General features: G+C 49.8%; 7 protein-coding genes across 7 annotated transcripts; 5 read left to right on the forward strand and 2 right to left on the reverse strand.

The window, feature by feature from the left end:
- Positions 1-262: 262 nt before the first annotated feature.
- Positions 263-2,284, reverse strand: N7509_005189 (FAD-dependent oxidoreductase; the record flags this gene model as incomplete). Its single annotated transcript, XM_056629826.1, has 3 exons — positions 263-1,351; positions 1,405-1,801; positions 1,860-2,284. The coding sequence occupies 3 exons, from the start codon at positions 2,282-2,284 to the stop codon at positions 263-265; spliced, it is 1,911 nt and encodes a 636-aa protein (XP_056489128.1).
- A 2,634-nt stretch (positions 2,285-4,918) lies between these two features.
- On the forward strand, positions 4,919-5,783 carry N7509_005190 (uncharacterized protein; the record flags this gene model as incomplete). The annotated part of the gene is made up of 2 exons (XM_056629827.1): positions 4,919-5,169; positions 5,282-5,783. 2 exons carry the CDS (start codon positions 4,919-4,921, stop codon positions 5,781-5,783), a joined length of 753 nt encoding a protein of 250 aa, XP_056489129.1.
- Positions 5,784-6,056: 273 nt separating this feature from the next.
- N7509_005191 (NAD-dependent succinate-semialdehyde dehydrogenase) lies at positions 6,057-7,802 on the forward strand (the record flags this gene model as incomplete). The annotated part of the gene is made up of 3 exons (XM_056629828.1): positions 6,057-6,086; positions 6,201-6,288; positions 6,355-7,802. The coding sequence occupies 3 exons, from the start codon at positions 6,057-6,059 to the stop codon at positions 7,800-7,802; spliced, it is 1,566 nt and encodes a 521-aa protein (XP_056489130.1).
- Positions 7,803-8,053: 251 nt separating this feature from the next.
- N7509_005192 (serine hydrolase domain-containing protein) lies at positions 8,054-9,508 on the reverse strand (the record flags this gene model as incomplete). The annotated part of the gene is given in 7 exon segments (XM_056629829.1): positions 8,054-8,176; positions 8,238-8,469; positions 8,484-8,749; positions 8,808-8,891; positions 8,941-9,046; positions 9,106-9,361; positions 9,418-9,508. The coding sequence occupies 7 exon segments, from the start codon at positions 9,506-9,508 to the stop codon at positions 8,054-8,056; spliced, it is 1,158 nt and encodes a 385-aa protein (XP_056489131.1).
- Positions 9,509-10,246: 738 nt separating this feature from the next.
- N7509_005193 (uncharacterized protein) lies at positions 10,247-13,301 on the forward strand (the record flags this gene model as incomplete). The annotated part of the gene is made up of 4 exons (XM_056629830.1): positions 10,247-11,144; positions 11,206-11,679; positions 11,852-12,547; positions 12,763-13,301. 4 exons carry the CDS (start codon positions 10,247-10,249, stop codon positions 13,299-13,301), a joined length of 2,607 nt encoding a protein of 868 aa, XP_056489132.1.
- A 370-nt stretch (positions 13,302-13,671) lies between these two features.
- On the forward strand, positions 13,672-14,990 carry fluG (uncharacterized protein; the record flags this gene model as incomplete). Its single annotated transcript, XM_056629831.1, has 2 exons — positions 13,672-14,772; positions 14,835-14,990. The coding sequence occupies 2 exons, from the start codon at positions 13,672-13,674 to the stop codon at positions 14,988-14,990; spliced, it is 1,257 nt and encodes a 418-aa protein (XP_056489133.1).
- A 1,035-nt stretch (positions 14,991-16,025) lies between these two features.
- N7509_005195 (fungal specific transcription factor domain-containing protein) lies at positions 16,026-18,361 on the forward strand (the record flags this gene model as incomplete). Its single annotated transcript, XM_056629832.1, has 4 exons — positions 16,026-16,824; positions 16,938-17,529; positions 17,609-17,972; positions 18,059-18,361. Coding segments are annotated over 4 exons (2,058 nt in total), but the record flags the coding sequence as incomplete, so codon positions are not given.
- Between the last annotated feature and the right edge of the window lie 46 nt (positions 18,362-18,407).

Raw genomic sequence — 18,407 nt, forward strand, 5'->3', positions numbered from 1 at the left:
AGTGCTGTTACTACTACTACCTAGCACCACTAGTCTTGATCACCTGGCCACTCGGGCGCCAATCAGCCTCCGAGTTCCGTCGATAAATATTGGACTGTTACTCTTACTACTAGGCTTAGACTAATATAGTATATACTATTTTAGTAATGGGAGACTCAAGAAAATTTGAATTATTACTGAATTAATAGCGTAGAAATATATTGAACATAGTTAGGTATACTGTACAATCTATGAAACTTTTCCGATCACATTAAACTCCCTTCTAAGCCCGGCAAAGGCGACCATTTTGATCGGGCAGGCCATCCAGGCTCTTAACAACCCAGTCTTCACTACCCACACCAGTGGGGGCATAGAAGAGACCGGTAGGGTCATAGCGCTGCTTCAACTTATAAAGACGGGCGTAGTTGGAGCCGTAGAAAGCCTGTTGGAAGTTGGGCTCGAGAATATCAGACTCGGACATGTACGCACCAGCATCGGGGCTGACAGCGCGCCACTTGCCGAGAACATTGTTTGTGAAGTCCTCCATCTTGGACTTGATCTCGGTGTTGGTAGCGTTGGCGTCCCAGCTGGTAGAAGTGATGGCGTGCAGGAGGGTCTCGCGGAATGCTGGGTTAGCGGCGTTGGAGGGGTATCCATCGACCAACTCGGCCTTCATGTTAAAGGCGAGAAGGGAGTAGCCGGCGCTAATGGTCTCCTTGAGTGCATCGAAGGTGGCGTTGAAGGAGGATGGGGTCTCCCAGTTGGAGCGGGGGAAAAGACGAGAGCCGGTCATCATGACTGAGGACGCGACGGTCTCGAGGGGGAAACCGGCCATCCAGGCATCGTAGAAATTGTCGTAGTAGGTGGAGTTGGGGGTGATTGAGATACCGAGATCCTCGAGATCATTGTACCACGGCTTAACGAGAGTGTTGTACTGAGCGAGGGTGTGGTTGACGGCAAAGAAAGGGTTCATGAGGAAAGTGAAGGAGTCGGCGCCAGTTGCCAGAATCCAGAAGTAGGCGTAAGTTCCAGCGTCAGCGTTCTGGGGGAAGCGTTCAATGTACGAGCGGACACCGGCCCAGAAAGCATCCACGGAGACATCGGTGCCGGTGGAGAAGCTGAAGGTCGAGACGGTCACGCCAACCTTAGGCTGGACACGGCTGGTAACAGAGGTAACAACACCGTAAGTACCACCGCCACCACCGCGGATGGCCCAGAAAAGATCGGGGTTGTTTTCCTCAGTCACGGTGACAAAACGACCGTTGGCCAGAACAACCTCGAGAGCGAGGACTTGATCAGCAGCAAGACCATAGATCGAAGACATGGGGCTGTGGCCACCTCCAAGGACGTAGCCTCCGGCAACACCGACGGTCTGCAAATATTAGCAAGGAACATTCGAATACACAGAAGAATGAGGAGTCTCACCTTGCCCTCTCCACCAATAGCAGTGAAACCAAGCTCATGGGCCTTCTCATAAATCTCGTGAGCCTGAACACCGGCACCCATCTTGACAGCAGGGCCATTGTAGCTGGAGCTCTTGTAGTTCGGAATATAATCGATATCCTTAAGGTTGTGGGTCCAAATACCGAGCGCACCAGCTCCAGTCGACTTTCCATTGAAATCGTGACCAGTGTTCTTGACAACGAGTCTCAGGCCAGCATTGCGAGCAAAGTTGACAGCGAGTTGGATTTGTCCAACACTGCTGACATTGACAGCGTAGCTGCTGTATCCACCAACAGTGCAAGAGGCAGAGGAATCAGTAGTAGGCAGGCATGAGCGACCTTCGAACAAAGGCCACATCACGGAGGCAGGGTCGGCGGCACTGGATAGAGTTAGCGGTTGTGTATGAAGAAATTCCCAGAAAAGAAAAATAAACTCACTGGATGTTGGAATCGGTCCACTCAGAAGTAAGAGTCTCGCACTCATTGGCATCATACTCGGGCCATGATTTGTAGCATGAAGCAGCCAAGGGCACAGTCTTGATGAGTGCACCGCCCAGAAGCTCATCAAACAACCACCAGACCCACTCTGAGGGCCACAGCCAGTCTCCGGGGAAGACCTTGCAACCATTGCCAAACGTGCGAGTATGCAGAGAACTGTCGTTTTTCGCAAAGTCAAAATAAGCCGACTGGTTCTTGCTGAGATGCGACAAAGACTCGTCGGTCAATTGAAGTGTCTCGCTCTCGAAAAGGGGGGCATTGGAGCTAGACTCGACGGCAACTCTTGAAACAGCCGAGAGAGCAGTTCCAGGGGCAGCGAGAGTAAGGGCGAGCAAAGCGGCCGCCGCAAACGAAGGGGGCGCCATTGTTTAAAAAGTGTAAACAAAAAGAAACCGAATAAATTCAATAAGAAGGAAAGTATTCACCTCCAGATCGATCGGCGAGAGGGCTACCGGAAGAGTGAAATAGAAAAGAAAGAAGGCGATCTCTACGATTTAAAGCGATGCGGAGATGGGCAGACAAGCTCCCTGGCCACGAGTTTGACCAGACCACCACTATCTTCCCACTCCAACCAACTGCACTAAAAGAGCTGGTGGCCGGCGATTTCGACTGCGCCCCACTCAAATGCACAATGTATAAGTGTATTCAGGGCAATGCACTTCGGAAAGATTCCTGAAAGCCCTCATTCTGCTCCACTTTGCGCTAGGGCGACGAGTCTTGACAGACTGGGACGTCGGCCGATTCAATCTCCGAGACATGCATCGCTTCGGCAGTGGTCAACAGGCGAACGATTTATACACTATACGCACGCTATGCAGATTGAAGTTAGCCGCACGCTACACTTTACCCGCGACGACCGTCCTCTCTAGAGGATGGCTAGCTCTGGACCGATCAGGCCCGGGTGTATTACCAGAGTGGAATTGGGGTGTGCTTTTTGGCCCTTGTTCATCTCCCGAACCGCCCCCACTCAGAGGGGATACTTCCGCTAATAAGCTAATAAATCCTTCGGCCAAGACCGGATTGACAGAATTCTGCTATGGCCGATAAATAGTTCAAGCGCCACGAAGGAGGAATAGTATTCATCTTGCAAAAATGCACACGTGGCCCATCCTTGTTCCCCCGATATAAACTAGGCGCTTGATCTCAGAATGGATAATATCCCGGCAAATATCCTGCAGTGGCATAAGCCACACGCGGAATAAACAAAGCCTTGCCATCGGCGGGTTTTTTCCCCTTCAGACCCACCTGTGATTTTCCGATCCACCCACCCAGATTACCGTGGAGGATCTGAGGCGCTCGGACAATGACTGTAAGGAAAAGGTAGCCGAGGTAATGGGGGAAATGGGCCAATATCGTACGATGGAAAATAGGAAAGAAAATGGGGGAGGCGTGCCCTAAATTCATTTCCTTGCAGTGCCTGGCTGAATGTGGCGGACGGTACCAGCAAACGTTAAAACGGGACGTTTCCACCATAATATCTGGTCCCTGAACGTGGCATGTAAGACTGTCTGATATTGGCGAAACCTTCTCTCGAAGTGAATCCTTCGAGAAGTATAATCCCCAATTCCGCCCCCATCGTATCGGATCGGCCATTGGATAAGGAAAAAAGTGTTTCTTTGCCCACAGTTCATAGCACACATATGGCCTAACTTGACTGGGGATATGCCCCACCTCGGTTAGGCCGGCTTAAACACCGAGATAATGTCTCATAACATGTCCTGCATTTCTATGAGTTTCACTCATTGGCCCCTAGAATCTGCGAAGGATTCTATTTTGCCAAGCCGGCAGATAATTTTGCGAATACGAGTATTTGCCATTCCTTCGGCTTCCGCAGCCATCGTGTTAATTTGACCTCTCAATTTGGAGCCCATTAATAGATGATCTACTGGTATATCGTAGAAGGTTTCAATTTGCTCTGAAAATGTATATGATATGCTGGAATAGCCTTTTCCTCAAACATCGTCCTCTGCAGCTCTGTAAACCCTGATGCGCCCTGCTTACTCTTCAAGTGGGGTGTTCTGCTCTCAACGCCAATGATGGTTAGTACCGGAGTATCTTGTAACAAATGACTTTCCCTATTGGGATTTCCGAAATCGGGCGTGGCTCCATCGAATTGGTTCCTGGGCCTGGATCTCGGACACTTAGCGAAGTGGAGGAAGGAATATGCAGGCGTGACTGGGCATTGCGAAGTTGGTGTTACACTCTGCACACCTTAATTGATTGTTTTGTGGCGGTCCGCTGTGTGCTGAGCTTTATAATATGGACTGGAAGACCTTTATCTGAGAGGGGTTCGTATTTTGTGATTTTGGCTCTTCTTTCCACCTTCTAGTCTCTCTTCTGGGCACCATTATGCAGGATGATTGACGACCATCACCAAAAGCTAGCTCTGGGCATTGTCGTGGCTTTTCCTATTCTGGGCGGCCTAGCTGTGATTCTGAGATTATGGAGTCGAGGATTGTCGCGATCTGCACTGACAAGTGGTATGTTGACCCCCCCGAGCCGTCCCCAGTGATCGACACTTGGCTATTATGGGATTTATTCTGCCTTTGGTATACTAACAAGTCTACTAGACGACTATCTGATTCTTGTGGGCTATGTATGTGGATGGATTGGCATTTGGTCTAGCGCTCACTAACCTTGCTGGATAGATCCTCGCTGTTTCACAATCAGTCACGTCGTGGTACTGTATGTATTCATATGCTATGTATTCGCAGGCCCATGGCTTTATTGACTGATCCTCTATAGATATCAAGACCAACTATGTCGGCATCCACATGGTGGATCTCCCCCCGGACTACGATGTCAAACTCGGATTGATTGTAAGACCATACTGCGAAGATGAACAACACACATGAACTAACAGCATCTAGTGGAACTTTGTCAACCAACTTCTCTACAACCCGACCTTGACCATCATCAAAGTGTCGATTTTGGTATTCCTCCGTCGTCTCGAATCACGGTCGCGAGTTGTGAACACTTTAATATGGGCTTCGATGGGAATGGTTATCGGCTTATTTGTGGCCGTCCTATTCGTCGACATCTTCCAATGCACCCCTATTGCATACGTTTACGACATGTCGATTGAGGGAGGAACCTGCATCGATCAAGGAGGATTCTATGTGTCTACCGCAGCACTCAATCTCTTCACAGATATCATGGTGCTGTCTATTCCCATCATCATCACTTGGAATCTTCAAATGCCCCTCCGACGAAAGCTTGCAGTCTGCGTGATCCTGTGTCTTGGTGGAGTGTAAGTTCTCAAAAATCCCAAAGTAATAAACTGCAGGGTATAGGCTGACAGGATGCAGTGCAACCGCCATCGGCGTCTGGCGTATCATAATCCTCGCAGAGGGCTTCCTTAGCCACAAGGTCGTATCGGATCCTACCTATTCCATTGGCTTTTGCAGCTCAGCCATCGAAGTCAACGTGGCTGTTGTGACCGCCTGTGGTCCGTCAATGAAAGCCATCGCCAGCAAGTATCTTCCTCGTCTGCTGGGAACATCACGCGGTGGGGGTACCTCTGGCTATGGGCCCGGGACCAGTGGATCTCGTGGTGTCTTCCCTGGCTCCAAGTTTTCCAAACACAAGTCGCAGCTGCACTCCAATGCCGACGACGGGTACGAGATGGCGGATCCGAGGCACCGTGTGGACATCGGCCCAGGCGAAAGCGGGAACCACTTTGATATGCGCAAGTACAAGCGCAGCGGCGATAGTCCCAGTATCTCAAGCGGAAGTGAGGACGGAATGGCCGGGATTGTGAAGACAACTGATGTATCGGTGCGATATACCGTCGACGAGGTGAGCCCACATCATAATAGCCGGTCGCATGATGGCAAACACACCAGTATGGATAGCTTGGTTTAGACCAGACCTCGGGATGGATTTAATGTGTAGTACAAAATAAAAGGCATACAGCCGATATGACAGTGGGGTATCTTAAATGATGAGAGCAACCAAGGCTGAACCTTGGAAGTAAAAAGAAGCAGAAGCAGAGACAGCAGAAGACGGGGAGGGACAACCCCACCTTCTTCCCCCGAAAGACCCCGCCGAGTCCGCCGAGTATAAACTTAACTTTCCTTCATCATTCCCCTCCAACCTTCCATCTTCTTACATCACACGCACGCGCATACATACACAATGGCGACACAATATCAGCTACCTTTCAAGGTACGTGAATTCATCCCCTGTTCATCGACCCTTTCTATGTGTTTTCAATTGTTGATTCGAGGCCTGTGGAGCTCTCGGCCAGAAGTCCGAGATACTAAGCTAATGCGCGTATAGCTCTCCGACCCATCACTTTTGCACTTCGACTCATTTGTAGGTAACAAATGGGTAGAGGCAAAGAGCAAGAACCGATTCGAAGTTCTCGGTATGCAAAACCTCAACCCTATCACCAGCTTTAGGAAAGCATGTCGTGGCTAATGGTGTTTTCTAGACCCTGGTACCGATCAAGCATGGGCAAGCTGCCCCACCAACTCAGCCGAGGATGTCAACGCAGCCGTAGAGAATGCACACGCTGCCTTTGAAGATTTCCGCAAAGTAGCCGGGCGCAAGCGAGCGCAGTGGCTGTTGAAATGGTGGGAACTCACCACCGCAGCGCGCGATGACTTGGCTCAAATCGTCACCCACGAGACGGGAAAGCCACTTTCTGAAGCCTATGGAGAGCTGGATTACTCTCTAGGATTCCTGTGGTGGTTTGCTGGTGAGGCAGAGCGCATCCAGGGTACCGTCTCGGTCCCTGCAGCGCCCAACCGCCGTTTGTTCACGATCAAACAGCCCCTTGGCGTAGCCGCAGCGCTGGTGCCATGGAACTTCCCAGTTGCGATGGTTCTGCGCAAGGTTGGTGCCGCGATGGCAGCGGGCTGTACGATGATCGTAAAGCCGAGCCCTGAAACTCCTATTTCAGTGCTTGTGTTGGCCGAGCTGGCGCAGCGAGCAGGTATCCCTGCTGGTGTGCTGAATGTATTGACCACCGACTTGGAGAATACACCCCCGCTCAGTGAGGCGCTCTGCAAGCACCCGCTAGTCAAGAAAGTCACTTTCACTGGCTCGACTCGTGTCGGTAAGCTCGTGGCCGCTCACTGTGCCCAGGGCCTGAAGAAAGTGACCCTCGAATTGGGCGGAAACTGCCCATTCATCGTCTTTGATGACGCCAACCTTGATCAAGCCCTTGACCAGCTTATGTTATTGAAGTGGCGTCATGCTGGACAGGCCTGCATCACCGCAAACCGAATCTACGTGCAGGCAGGTGTATATGACCGCTTCGCAGCCTTGTTGAAGGAGCGTACGAGCGCGTTGGTCGTTGGTCACGGGTCGGCTAAAGATACCACGATGGGACCACTGACGACTCCGAGAAGTATCGATAAGGCGATCGCTCAAGTTGAAGATGCGCGTAGCCGCGGTGCGGAGGTGATCCTTGGTGGTAAACCGTTGACCTCGCAGAAGGGCTACTACTTTGAGCCGACCATCCTGTCCGGCATGACCGAGGATATGCAGATCTCCCAGGAGGAGTCTTTTGCCCCCATTGCTGCACTGTATCGCTTCGACACGGAAGAAGAGGCGGTTAAGGTCGCCAACGCGACTAGCATGGGACTGGCTAGTTATGCGTTCACCAAGAATGTCGATCGCGTTTGGAGACTATTTGAGAACCTAGAAGCTGGTATGATCGGCTTGAACACAGGTGAGTACATTTTCGAAAGTTCTAGCCCTAATTTGTGCGCAAAAAAATGTTCTAATATGTTTTCAGGAAATGGATCAGCCGCCGAGTCGCCATTTGGAGGCATGAAGGAGTCTGGATATGGCAAGGAGAGTGGCAAGGATGTTGCGGTCAACGAGTATCTGGTGACCAAGACTGGAACTCTGACGATCGAGGGGCAGTACTAAGCACTTTATTTTGAATATTCGAGAGTACATATAGTAAACTAAATTAAATTGCAAATTGGAAATATGTATCACATCTTCGTCGCGACCAGTGTTACTAGATACTACCAGCTTACACCTAGGATAGTGTCCTACTTTCGCGTGTTTTCTGCTGTGCAACAGATGCTGTCGTATTCGAAGAATTCTTAGTTCTCTATCTAATATACAGAATACGCAAGCACTCGCACCTGGGAAATGGTGAAAATGCTGCACCATCATTCTAGACTGGTATAGACGGCCCGCTCGAACTCAGCCAGAAGGTCGACAGCCCTTTGGTCGCCGGTGGGGAGAAGCTGGGACAGGTACACACCAGCAATTCCCTTTTTCATGTCGACCCACTATCTCGATGTCAGCTACAAGTCCATAGATGGGATACATGAAGAAAATATCAATGCTTACCCAGTAGCAATTGGGGAGACCGGACCAGGACAGAGAATACTGACTGCGGCCACCGGGCAAATCGATCGTGTTAAGCAGACCGCTAAGCCCGTAGTCAACAGGGATATTGCTAGGAACAGCGTTATAAATTGCGTTGCGATTCGCTAGAGCATGGTCATCTTGATTATCCAAGCCCTTGCGGCTCTCAAGGTTTGGCTTGAACATCAGCTCCAGAGTCTCGGGCCGGAGCAGTCTGCTCTGCAATACCCGAGGTAGATCTTGAGAAGATCAGGGACAGTTGTGTATATTCCACCACCTCCAATGTCGTCTATGATAGGGTCAGGCATCCAGAAGTCAGTGACCTCTCTGAGTCGGTGATCATCTCGTTCCCACAGCTTCACCTTTCGAGTGCGGAGGTCCTCTCTCTCGTTCAGGTGAAAAGTAACGTCCCTGGCTCCAACTGGTTCAAACATGTTCTTCTCCATATATTTACCCAGTTTGAGACCCGTCACTTGCTCGACCTGGTTGTTGTTCTGTCAGCTAATTTTCATCGTGGATTCTCCAACGTTCTCCGTACGACTGGATACTCACCATCAGCCCGGCCCATTCAAGTCCAGGACTATACATCCACTGTTCTCCGGGCTCAAACACCAAAAACTTATGGAATGACTCCCGCTGTTTTGTTTAGTATATTGCGCCAAGTCTCGAGGGCGAATGAACATACGATGGTCTGCAGGAACAGAGGTCGCTCACCCTCCAGCTCTTGGTAGCGTATCGAAAGCGGATTCATAAAGGTATAAGCCATCCCAGATGAATGGGTCAAGAGGAGTCTTGAAAATATTTAGTGAGAAGGATCTATACAAGATAATTGATTTGAAGTGCAACATACCGAAGAGTAAGAGGGCGTTTTGCTGGTCGGAACTGGGGTTCGTTCTTCTCATTGAATCCAGTCAAGATTTTGGGGTCTTTCCACTCGGGTAGAATGGCAGAGATGTCTGCATCCAAGTCCAACAGCCCCTTTTCGACGCATTGCATGACCGCGATGCTTGTGATAAATTTTGTTGCGGATGCAATCCAGTGCACATCGTCAGCTCTGCCACCTTCTCCCTGATCCCCACCAAAACACTTTGCGTAGTGTAGGGTTCCTGGAAATTGTTACTGATGTGGTGGTCAAATGGTTATGTTATTTTATGCAATTTACCATCTCGATTCACGGCACCAAGGGTGATGCGAGGTAGGGGCTTTCCATCCTGACGGAGGAAGGATTGGACGGCTTCGTCAATGAACTCCATTGCTACGAGATAGCCGTATGGTCTTGAGATTTTTTGCTTTGAAGGAATAGAATTCTATTTCCAAGGGGAGAGGGGCATTGTATTTAAATCGACAAATGCCTTCACACTTTTTGTTTTCAGTTCCCCCCTTTGCTTTTTAGAGTAATGATATTCAATCCTCTTCTGGTCTTCTACGGTAAATATAATTGGAGCGGTGTTATACCTGTCCGTTTTAGTGATACTGTTAGTTCTGCAATTCAATAAATTAAGCCCAGACGTCGCAAAACGGCTGAAAGAGGCAAAGACGTGGGGGAGTCCGTCACGGTGAGCTGTACCCAGCATTTTTCACTTTTCTGCCTGGTGAGGATGTTCAAGTTGTGGATAAGCGATGCCGTCGAGTCATCAATATCAATATGTGCGAAGGCAAACTCCCCGAATCATGAAGACGCCAATTGGCGGAGTCGGAGGAACCCTCGCAATCTGTCCTAAAACGGAAAAATTATAGTGGGGCGGGCGGTTTAAGGCCCACGGGTTGCGGAGCACAGTACGGACTTGAACTTGAATACCTAAAGTTCAAGTTCAAGTTTTAGTAATAAATGACTGATGTCACTGCTGTCCAGTCCCAAGTCCAAGTCTAGATCATCAATGTCTAACAGCATAACTTGATAAAATATATTTATCTTTTACTTACCTTTCACCGGTAGCAAAACTTGAACTAATTTCCCACCCGGCCGTTGACAAATATCATCCTGATTCACTATGATCGACGGTGAGACGCCCATCCAGGATTGCTTGCGGCATCGCATGTCGAGCCTGTCAATACATACTGGAGGCAGGCACTATCAGGATTGTATCGATCGATATAATCATGCGCTGGACGCGCAACCGCTAGTTTGCACGCGGCCAAGGACAGAACAAGAGGTCTCCCAGCTAGTTCAATTCTGCACAGATGAATCGATTCCCTTTGCTGTTCGCTCAGGTGGTCATGACTTCTTCGGTCGCTCCGTGGTTCACGATGGCATTCTCATCGACATGCGCGCGATGGACTCAGTCATAGTCGAGCCGGACCGAGCCAGCGTGCGCGTTGGTGGCGGGGTGATTGCTGGCCATCTGCAGGAAGCACTCGATTCCCATGGGTTATTCACCCCAACTGGACAGGCAAAATCTGTGGGCTATGTATCGTGGGCCTGTGGTGGAGGGTATGGCTTCTACGTTGGAACGTACGGGTTTGGGGTTGATCAGATCCTTGCGGCTCGGGTTGTTTTGGCCGGGGGGAAGGTTGTCGATACCGACGAAGATCCCGAATTGCTGTGGGCACTCCGCGGCGCCGGGGCCGGCACATTTGGCATCATCACGGAGCTTCGCGTGAAGGTGTACCCAGTACCTAAACTATATGCCGGCTTTCTAGCCTTCCCCCTGGCCAAGGCCGCATCTGTCATGGACAGGATCGAAAAGCTCTTACAGGATGACTTTCCCGATGAATTTAGTGGAGATGCTGTTGCCGTGAATCCCGAAATGTCACCGACGCCGGTAGTCGAGCCTTGTTTCATTTTTCTTTGGTGTTGGACTTCGGTCAGCGGAGACCTTGCGCCTGCGAAAAGCTTTCTTGAGCAGATGATGCAGGCTGGCAGGGTACTGGGAAACACAGTCACGGAGAGTAGGTCCCAGGCTTCTATCACGCAGTATATAAATTCTAGCTAACTTGACCTGGTATCCAGCTACACCAGCAGCTTACGGCTTGGGTGATTCATCATCAGGAACCTTCCTCCGCAGTCGAAATGTTGACGGTATACATCAAAACGTTGGCTCTATTCTCGAACGGTGCCCTCCACCACTTCCGCTGTCTGCTGTCATCTTTCATAATAACCATGGCAAGGGCGTTCGACATGGAGTCGCAGATAATGTCGGAGCGGCGTTTCCGAATCGGCACCAGCATGTCATTCTCGGGCTCCATGGTGGAACTAGACCAGGCCAGGCTGATACAAAAGAGCTTGCAGATGCAGCCAAATGGGTCACAGAGTTCCAGGAGGCAATTGATCAGAACGGTCTCTCCTTGGAAGGAGGGTTCCCTGCATTTTGGCCCCCTGACCAGGTGGATGTAGAACGATTCTTTGGGGGACAGGGAGCCGCAAGACTGCAACGATTGAAAGCACGGCTGGACCCGAATGATCTATTTCGCCATGCGATGCCCGGTCTCAAAGCAGGCTGAATGGGGTTGAATATAGGAACTCTTTGTACGTCCTAGGATAGAATAACAATGGTGGCCTTGGGCGTTTTGTGAATGATTAGTTAATCTACACGTGATGCGGCCATCCCGCGTCTTCGACAGCCACGGCCAGTTTCCAATCTGATCCAAATTTCTAGTGTCCAATGCCACCATTGAATGCAAGGAACAATACAGAGGGCTAACGACCAGCCGACCGTATATGTCTTTCCCCAGCTTTCGTTTCAAGCAAGTGACAGTTCGCTCGTCCTCACAAGCGAGCACGCAGCAGGAGCACGAACCCCTAGCGGGTCCACGACGGAACAAAAGCAAATTAGGCTGTCGAGAATGCAAGGCAAAGCGCGTCAAATGTGACGAGGCCTATCCGACATGCAAGCGGTGCCAGCGTCAAGGTCTTGTCTGTTCGTCAGCCCCACGATCATCACAGTGGCAAGTTGAGACGCCGTGGCTCTCACTGCAACCTAACACACTCGTTAATCGAAGACTACTGCAATATTGGCTGGAGAAAGTCAGCCAAACATTGGTCATAGATCCTGGAAATAACCCATTTTCAAATCTAACTTTGGAAAACATTGCCCAATCACCCGCACTCCTCCATGCTATCCAATCGTTCAGTGCCAACCACGAGCAGTATTACTCGGCCAACGCCCCCATTATCGCCCTCGAGGAGCATGGCAAAGCCATAGCCTGCCTTCGAAGAGAGATCAATCAAAGTCAAAATACGCCTAGCGCACACTTCTTGACTATCATGTTACTGGCTCTGGCGCAAGGTGCTGATGCTGACGCGACAGATTATGGCAAGCAGCATTTATTTGGTGCCCGTGCTTTAATCAACAGTATGCTGCAGGACACATCTATGTCGACGACTAATGACCTTGCTGTCCGGCTCTGCCTGGGATGTATCTCTACTGGGACGCATGCAGTTCGTTCCTGGTAGATCCGTGTGAGCCAGACGGGCTCGACTTATTGAACATGTCCAATGCAGTGCACAGGATAGGAGACTGGCATCATCCAATGTATGGAACATGTAGCAAACTACTTTTTATGATAGGAAATGTCGGACGGTACTGCCGACAGACCCTTGACTCGCCACAAAACCGCGACCTCTTGCAAGAAGCTATCTTGGAGGCCCAACTTACTACCTGGAAGACAAGCCCCCCAAATCCCGGACTGGGCCACTTATATGAAGCATTCCGCAACCACGGGCTCATCTTCCTCTATCGAGCCCGTGCGCATGCACAAAGTAGTTGTCTCGCAGATCCAGATTCGTCTCAAGCGCAAGAATCTTTGATTCAACAATACGCCGAAGAAGCAGTCCGCCATCTGATGCAAATCCCTGCAACCTCAAACTACCTTAATTTCCAATCTCTCCCTCTTGTCACAGCTGGCTCTGAATTGACGGAATCGAATCACTTTCTGCGCGATCAAGTGCGTCACAGGCTTCGAGCCATCTACTCATTGAATCGCCTTCCTGCAAGTCTACTGGCCCTTCAATGTCTTGAAGAAATATGGGATGCCCGAGACAGCGGGAACCCATCTTTCTGGCTACTGCACATGCTTCAGAACGATCGGCGGTTACTTCTAGGATGAGGCTATGTATCGTCAAATATATGCGACTAGTTCCTAGGATAGAAAATTATATACAGTTTAGATGTCTACAGTGGTGGGGTGGGTCCGGTGGGGACCTTCGTGCTTCGTTCTTAAGAATTTAGAATATCTACCGTCAATTCGGCCCGGACTCCTCATTCAGACCATTTTGTGATGTATTTTGAGGTTTGCCCTGGTGTGCCAGGGCTTTGCGGACTAGACCCGTAGCCTCATTAAGAGAGGGGGTTTTGACATCGTTGGTGATAATTTTGTAACCCCGCTGCTTTATCTTTTATCTTTATCACGAACTCTCTTCTTTCTTTTTTTCCTCTCTGCCACTTCCAAGGCTGCACCCCCGGTCTATACATCGGCCATGGACGACTATTCTTCATTGCGCCACCTGGTGCGAACTCACCCTCTGATTGACAATCATGCTCATAATATTCTTGGCCGCGAGGTCGCCACAGACTATGACAGCTATCCCCTCGAGTCTATTGTGTCCGAAGCTCACGGTCGCGCCATGGCCAATGCTAGCACAACTTTGCCCATGATTCGTGCCGTGAAACAATTGTCGGAGCTCTATGGCACATCATCCGAGGATTGGAACGAGCTCGTAGAGGCTCGAAACCGATGGGTCAAGGATGACTACGAGGGTCTGGTCCGGCGGTCTTTAGAAGGCACCCACACTCTCCTCCTCGACGATCTTCTGAGCGAGGATGACGTCGAGGCATACAGCTGGCATGACCGCTTCGCCACCGCCGCTACAAAGCGCATCGTGCGCATCGAGGTAGTGGCTGCCTCATTACTCGCCGATCTAATGGATTACCAACGCAAACCCGACGAGACAGTGTGGGGTCTTTTCCGCCAACGTTTCCTCGACGCAATCGACCATGCAATGGACGACCCAGCTGTTGTCGGTTTCAAATCCGTGATTTGTTATCGCACAGGCTTAGATGTCGATCCTTACTCCGCAGACGAAGATGCTTTGACAGCCTCGCTCCACCGAACCTTGGATTCCGGTACGAGGAAATCAGGCTACCGCGTCGAGGACAAGCCTTTGAATGACTGGCTTGTTCAGCAAACGCTCAAGGCCATCACTTTCAAGAAAGCTGCTCGCATTGTGAAACCAATCCAGTTTCATACTGGCTTGGGTGATAATGATATTAGTCTGGTCAAGGCAAACCCTGCTTACCTGCAACCATTAATTGCGCAGTACCAGAATGCAGATATCGTTTTACTGCATTCTGCATACCCGTTTACCCGCGAGGCGGGCTATCTGGCCTCGGTCTATCCTAATGTTTATCTTGATTTGGGTGAAGTTTTTCCCATGGTTAGCCGTGACGGACAGGAGAAGATTCTCCGCCAGAGCTTGGAGATCGCGCCCATGAATCGTCTTCTTTGGAGTACGGATGGTCACTTCCACCCCGAGACCTTTTGGTTGGCCAATCGTCAATTCCGCCAGGCTCTGGAAAAGGTAAGCTGATTCTTAATGTGTGTCTTGCTATCTTCTCAGGTTCTAATATTTCGTCGTTTTAGGTTCTTGTCGAGTATGTGCAGTGTGGCGATCTGAGCAGCGTGCAGGCAGAGAATGCCGCCAAGGGTATCCTGTTTGAGAACTCCAACAGTCTCTATAGCTTAAATGCTTCTTTGAATGACAACCCCTTTTCTTCTTACCCCTTCCCATGCCAGTAACCCGTACCGAGCAAGCCGGCAGCCCCTCTCATGACCAGCTTGACACCATTTTACAAAAGTTCTCTGATCTCGAGTATATTTGGGTTACATATACGATCATTAAGCTCCTATCACCTATTTACGTCAAATCAAGTTGGGATTTTCGAGCAAAGCAGCTACTTTGATCATTGTTGATAGTCTTACGCGAATGCGCACCGATTTTTGATCTGACCATTGCTGTTACTTTCCATCGGTATCTGGGAAGATTTAATATGGAACAGCAAGTGAATCAAAATTTATAATGACAAGATCACTTACCGAGCCACTACGAATTCCTCCTATGGTCCAGCACCATTTCCGACAGACGCACTTCAGAGAGTCGCCTTCGGGAATGCCGCTGTGCTTTTCTCTTTCCCGAGAAATGACCCACCTGCTCTAAGCCGATTGGTCAGATAGAATGCCAACGGAAATGAGTTGTTCTGCCATCCATAATCTCTCCTCTCTCAACTCTCAAATGACCAACTTGGACCGAGTGATAGATGGGATATGATGATGGAATGATTTTCCCTGTCCATCAAAGTTGCCAAGATTTTGCAAGCTTTTCCCACGCCCACTCCAAGGCCACATTGGACGACAGATGAGATTCTCGGTCTTTCCGAGGGCATCAGGCCATTCCCGACGGTGACTTCGGGATATAATCGTCTTGGCCCTCTCAATTTCACACTTGAACAATCCCGAGCGCGCCGATCTGGAAATCATCTTCGCAGGTGGCACCACCGCAAATTCCTCCTAGCTCACATCCGTATATCCGAATAGAGCAAGGGATCTGCAGGAAGTCAATATCATCATAATGCGGACAAGCCTGTCCTGTGCTTCATGTCGGTTAGTACCGCTTTGCTTTAAAGTCTTGTCTGCTCCTTGCATCTGCCCACATACGGAGAAGGTGGCGGCAATAGTTATCCACAGGTGCCACTTATGCCTTTGGGTCTGGGAGCTCCTTTCAACGGTTTCTTCTCAAGACTTTATATTCACGTGTCATTGACAAGTATTTACAGCAAAGCCAAGGTGAAATGCCTTCACCAAGGAAAATCCCCTTGCGAGAGGTGCATCAAAACGAACAGTCAAGGATGTGCGCTAACTGAAACGCGCGTACGCTCTGCAACTGTCTCACGAAAACAACAAAAGCGCAAGCGCCCAACGGCAGCGATCAACAAAGATATTGACGATGTCGATCGAAACGATGATAATAATAATGTTGGCGACAGTGGTAACAACGGCGGCATAAATCTGACGTGCCGGACCCATAGCGATGCAGTCTCTGAAAGGCGAAACGAGGGCACAGCGGATGGCAGCTCAGCTAAGAGACAGCGTCAGGTACAACCACATGATCATACTTCAAGAGCTCGCCCTCACTCCGTGAGTTCGTCGTCGCCATCTCCAGTGTCCGAGAAGGCTGTTACAACCGCCCAAGTCGAGATCCATCTCTCTAGCCTAAAGACTAGTACTATTGTACAAGTAGTCAAAGGCTTCACATCCAGATATCCGGAACTTGCTATGATTCACTTGCCCACCCTGCTCAAAGGATTTGGCGCCTCCCAAGGCGTTCAAGGTCAAAAGTCATGTCAGCAGGAATATCGTGTCTTGATGGCGGCCATACTTGCAGCATATATGGCATCCGGTGATCGGGCCTCGCATAATGAATTGTACGAACGTAGCGTTTACGAAAGCTACGCTGAAAAACTGCTATCCAATATGGCCTTCACAAGTCCGCATATGCTTGTTGCGCAGGCACTTCTTATCATAGCACTTCTTAAGGGCAGCTCATTTGACCTGCATAAGGCATGGATGTATTGCGGTACGTTCACTTTGAGTTCCTTCTTCGGCTACCATCCTGTTCGTCCAAATATGTGGCGAAAGCTAGAAGGCCTTTGTTTTTGTCCTTCAGGTTCTAACGTTTTACGGATACAGGGTCCGCTATAAGAACGATGCAATTTTGTTACGGTGCTCGTCACGCCTCTCTCGGCAACGACTCGCAGGCTATCAGTTGGGCCGAGAGACACGCTCGTGTCATTGAGTCAAGAACATTTTGGTCATGCTTTAATGTTAGCAGCATGATTGACCTAGGTACTTTGGCCCAGCCTCTTCTGCCGTTTGAGGAACTGGAGCGAATGGATCTACTACATCCGCTCAACAATTTCGAGTTCGCTTTGAGTATGGACTCGCCCGCCCCAGTGCCTAGGATCGCTGCAAGTGGCCCAGGTACCGAAGTCCACTCGTGGAATGTCAGTGACGGCTTCGAAATTATCTCGAGGGGCATAGTTGTATGGAGCCAGGCCATGACATTCATACGAAACGATGGACGTCGAGCTCCCGGAATGTGCCGTGAAGAAAACTGTCCATGGTCACCCACATCACTGTGGTCCTCAATTTCCGATAATCTGGAAAGATGGAGAGTTCGCCAACACCCAGCTCTTCACTATCCAACCCAATCCGTAGCCGCACATTCTGCCGTGGGAAATGGGGAAACGTTTTTGTTTGTGAACATCATATATTACCTGAGGTACGGCAAATCTGCCCTTGATATTAACACAATTCGGAAGACTGCCAGTACGAACTTATTTTCTGACTCTTATTGAAAGCGTCATTCTTTTACATCGAGAGTACTTTCCTTTCCTTCCCGTGAACGAGTCCGAACCACGCGGACCCATCGAATATCAGCTGGAGGCTCAAGCACCCCCGGGTTGGTGGCATTCGAGTGCATGCCAGCTATTCAACGCGACTTCCTCGGTGGCCCATCTTCTTCAAGAGTCGTCAGAATGTGGCGTTCTGCTCAATTCGCCATTCACCGGCTTCTGCGCTTTCATAGGAGCCTACATGAACCTTTACGTGACGCAATTCCCCCAGATGAACTTGGGTCAATCTACAAATTCGAAACATGAATTTGAGCTGTGCTACACATATCTAAAAGAGTTTCGGAAAACATGGTTATTAGGAGAAGGCTGGGTAAGTGAAGCTAAATAGGCGGCTGTGGTACCCACAGCTGTCTGAATCTTTTTCCTACAACGTATGCTAATGGAACCACAAAAAAGATCAAAACAATACAGAGCGCATCACTTCTCTATAACAGGTTCAATGCGAACGATAGACGGTGGATGACTAAGTCGAGCCAGGATTTCTCCACTCTTCATCAAAGCATTCACGAATTCTTTGGACCCGACAAGTCCCAACAGCACTTGCAGGAAATTAATAGGGCTTCCGCCACTTTGCTGGACGCTATCGACACATGCTTGGTGGGCATGGATCAGGGTACGATTGATCAGCCTACAATGTTCAACTCGCTGTTTTTTAATCTTAGCGGCGAGTTTGACACGCATCACTTCTGGCCAAGCTAGAATTGGGACGATTTTAATGCAGTAACACAAATGCCTCGTTGAACGA

Source organism: Penicillium cosmopolitanum (assembly GCF_028827165.1).
Source record: "Penicillium cosmopolitanum strain IBT 29677 chromosome Unknown utg000006l:49.0-5199605.0:1.0-5204138.0, whole genome shotgun sequence".
NCBI classification, from domain to species: domain Eukaryota; kingdom Fungi; phylum Ascomycota; class Eurotiomycetes; order Eurotiales; family Aspergillaceae; genus Penicillium; species Penicillium cosmopolitanum.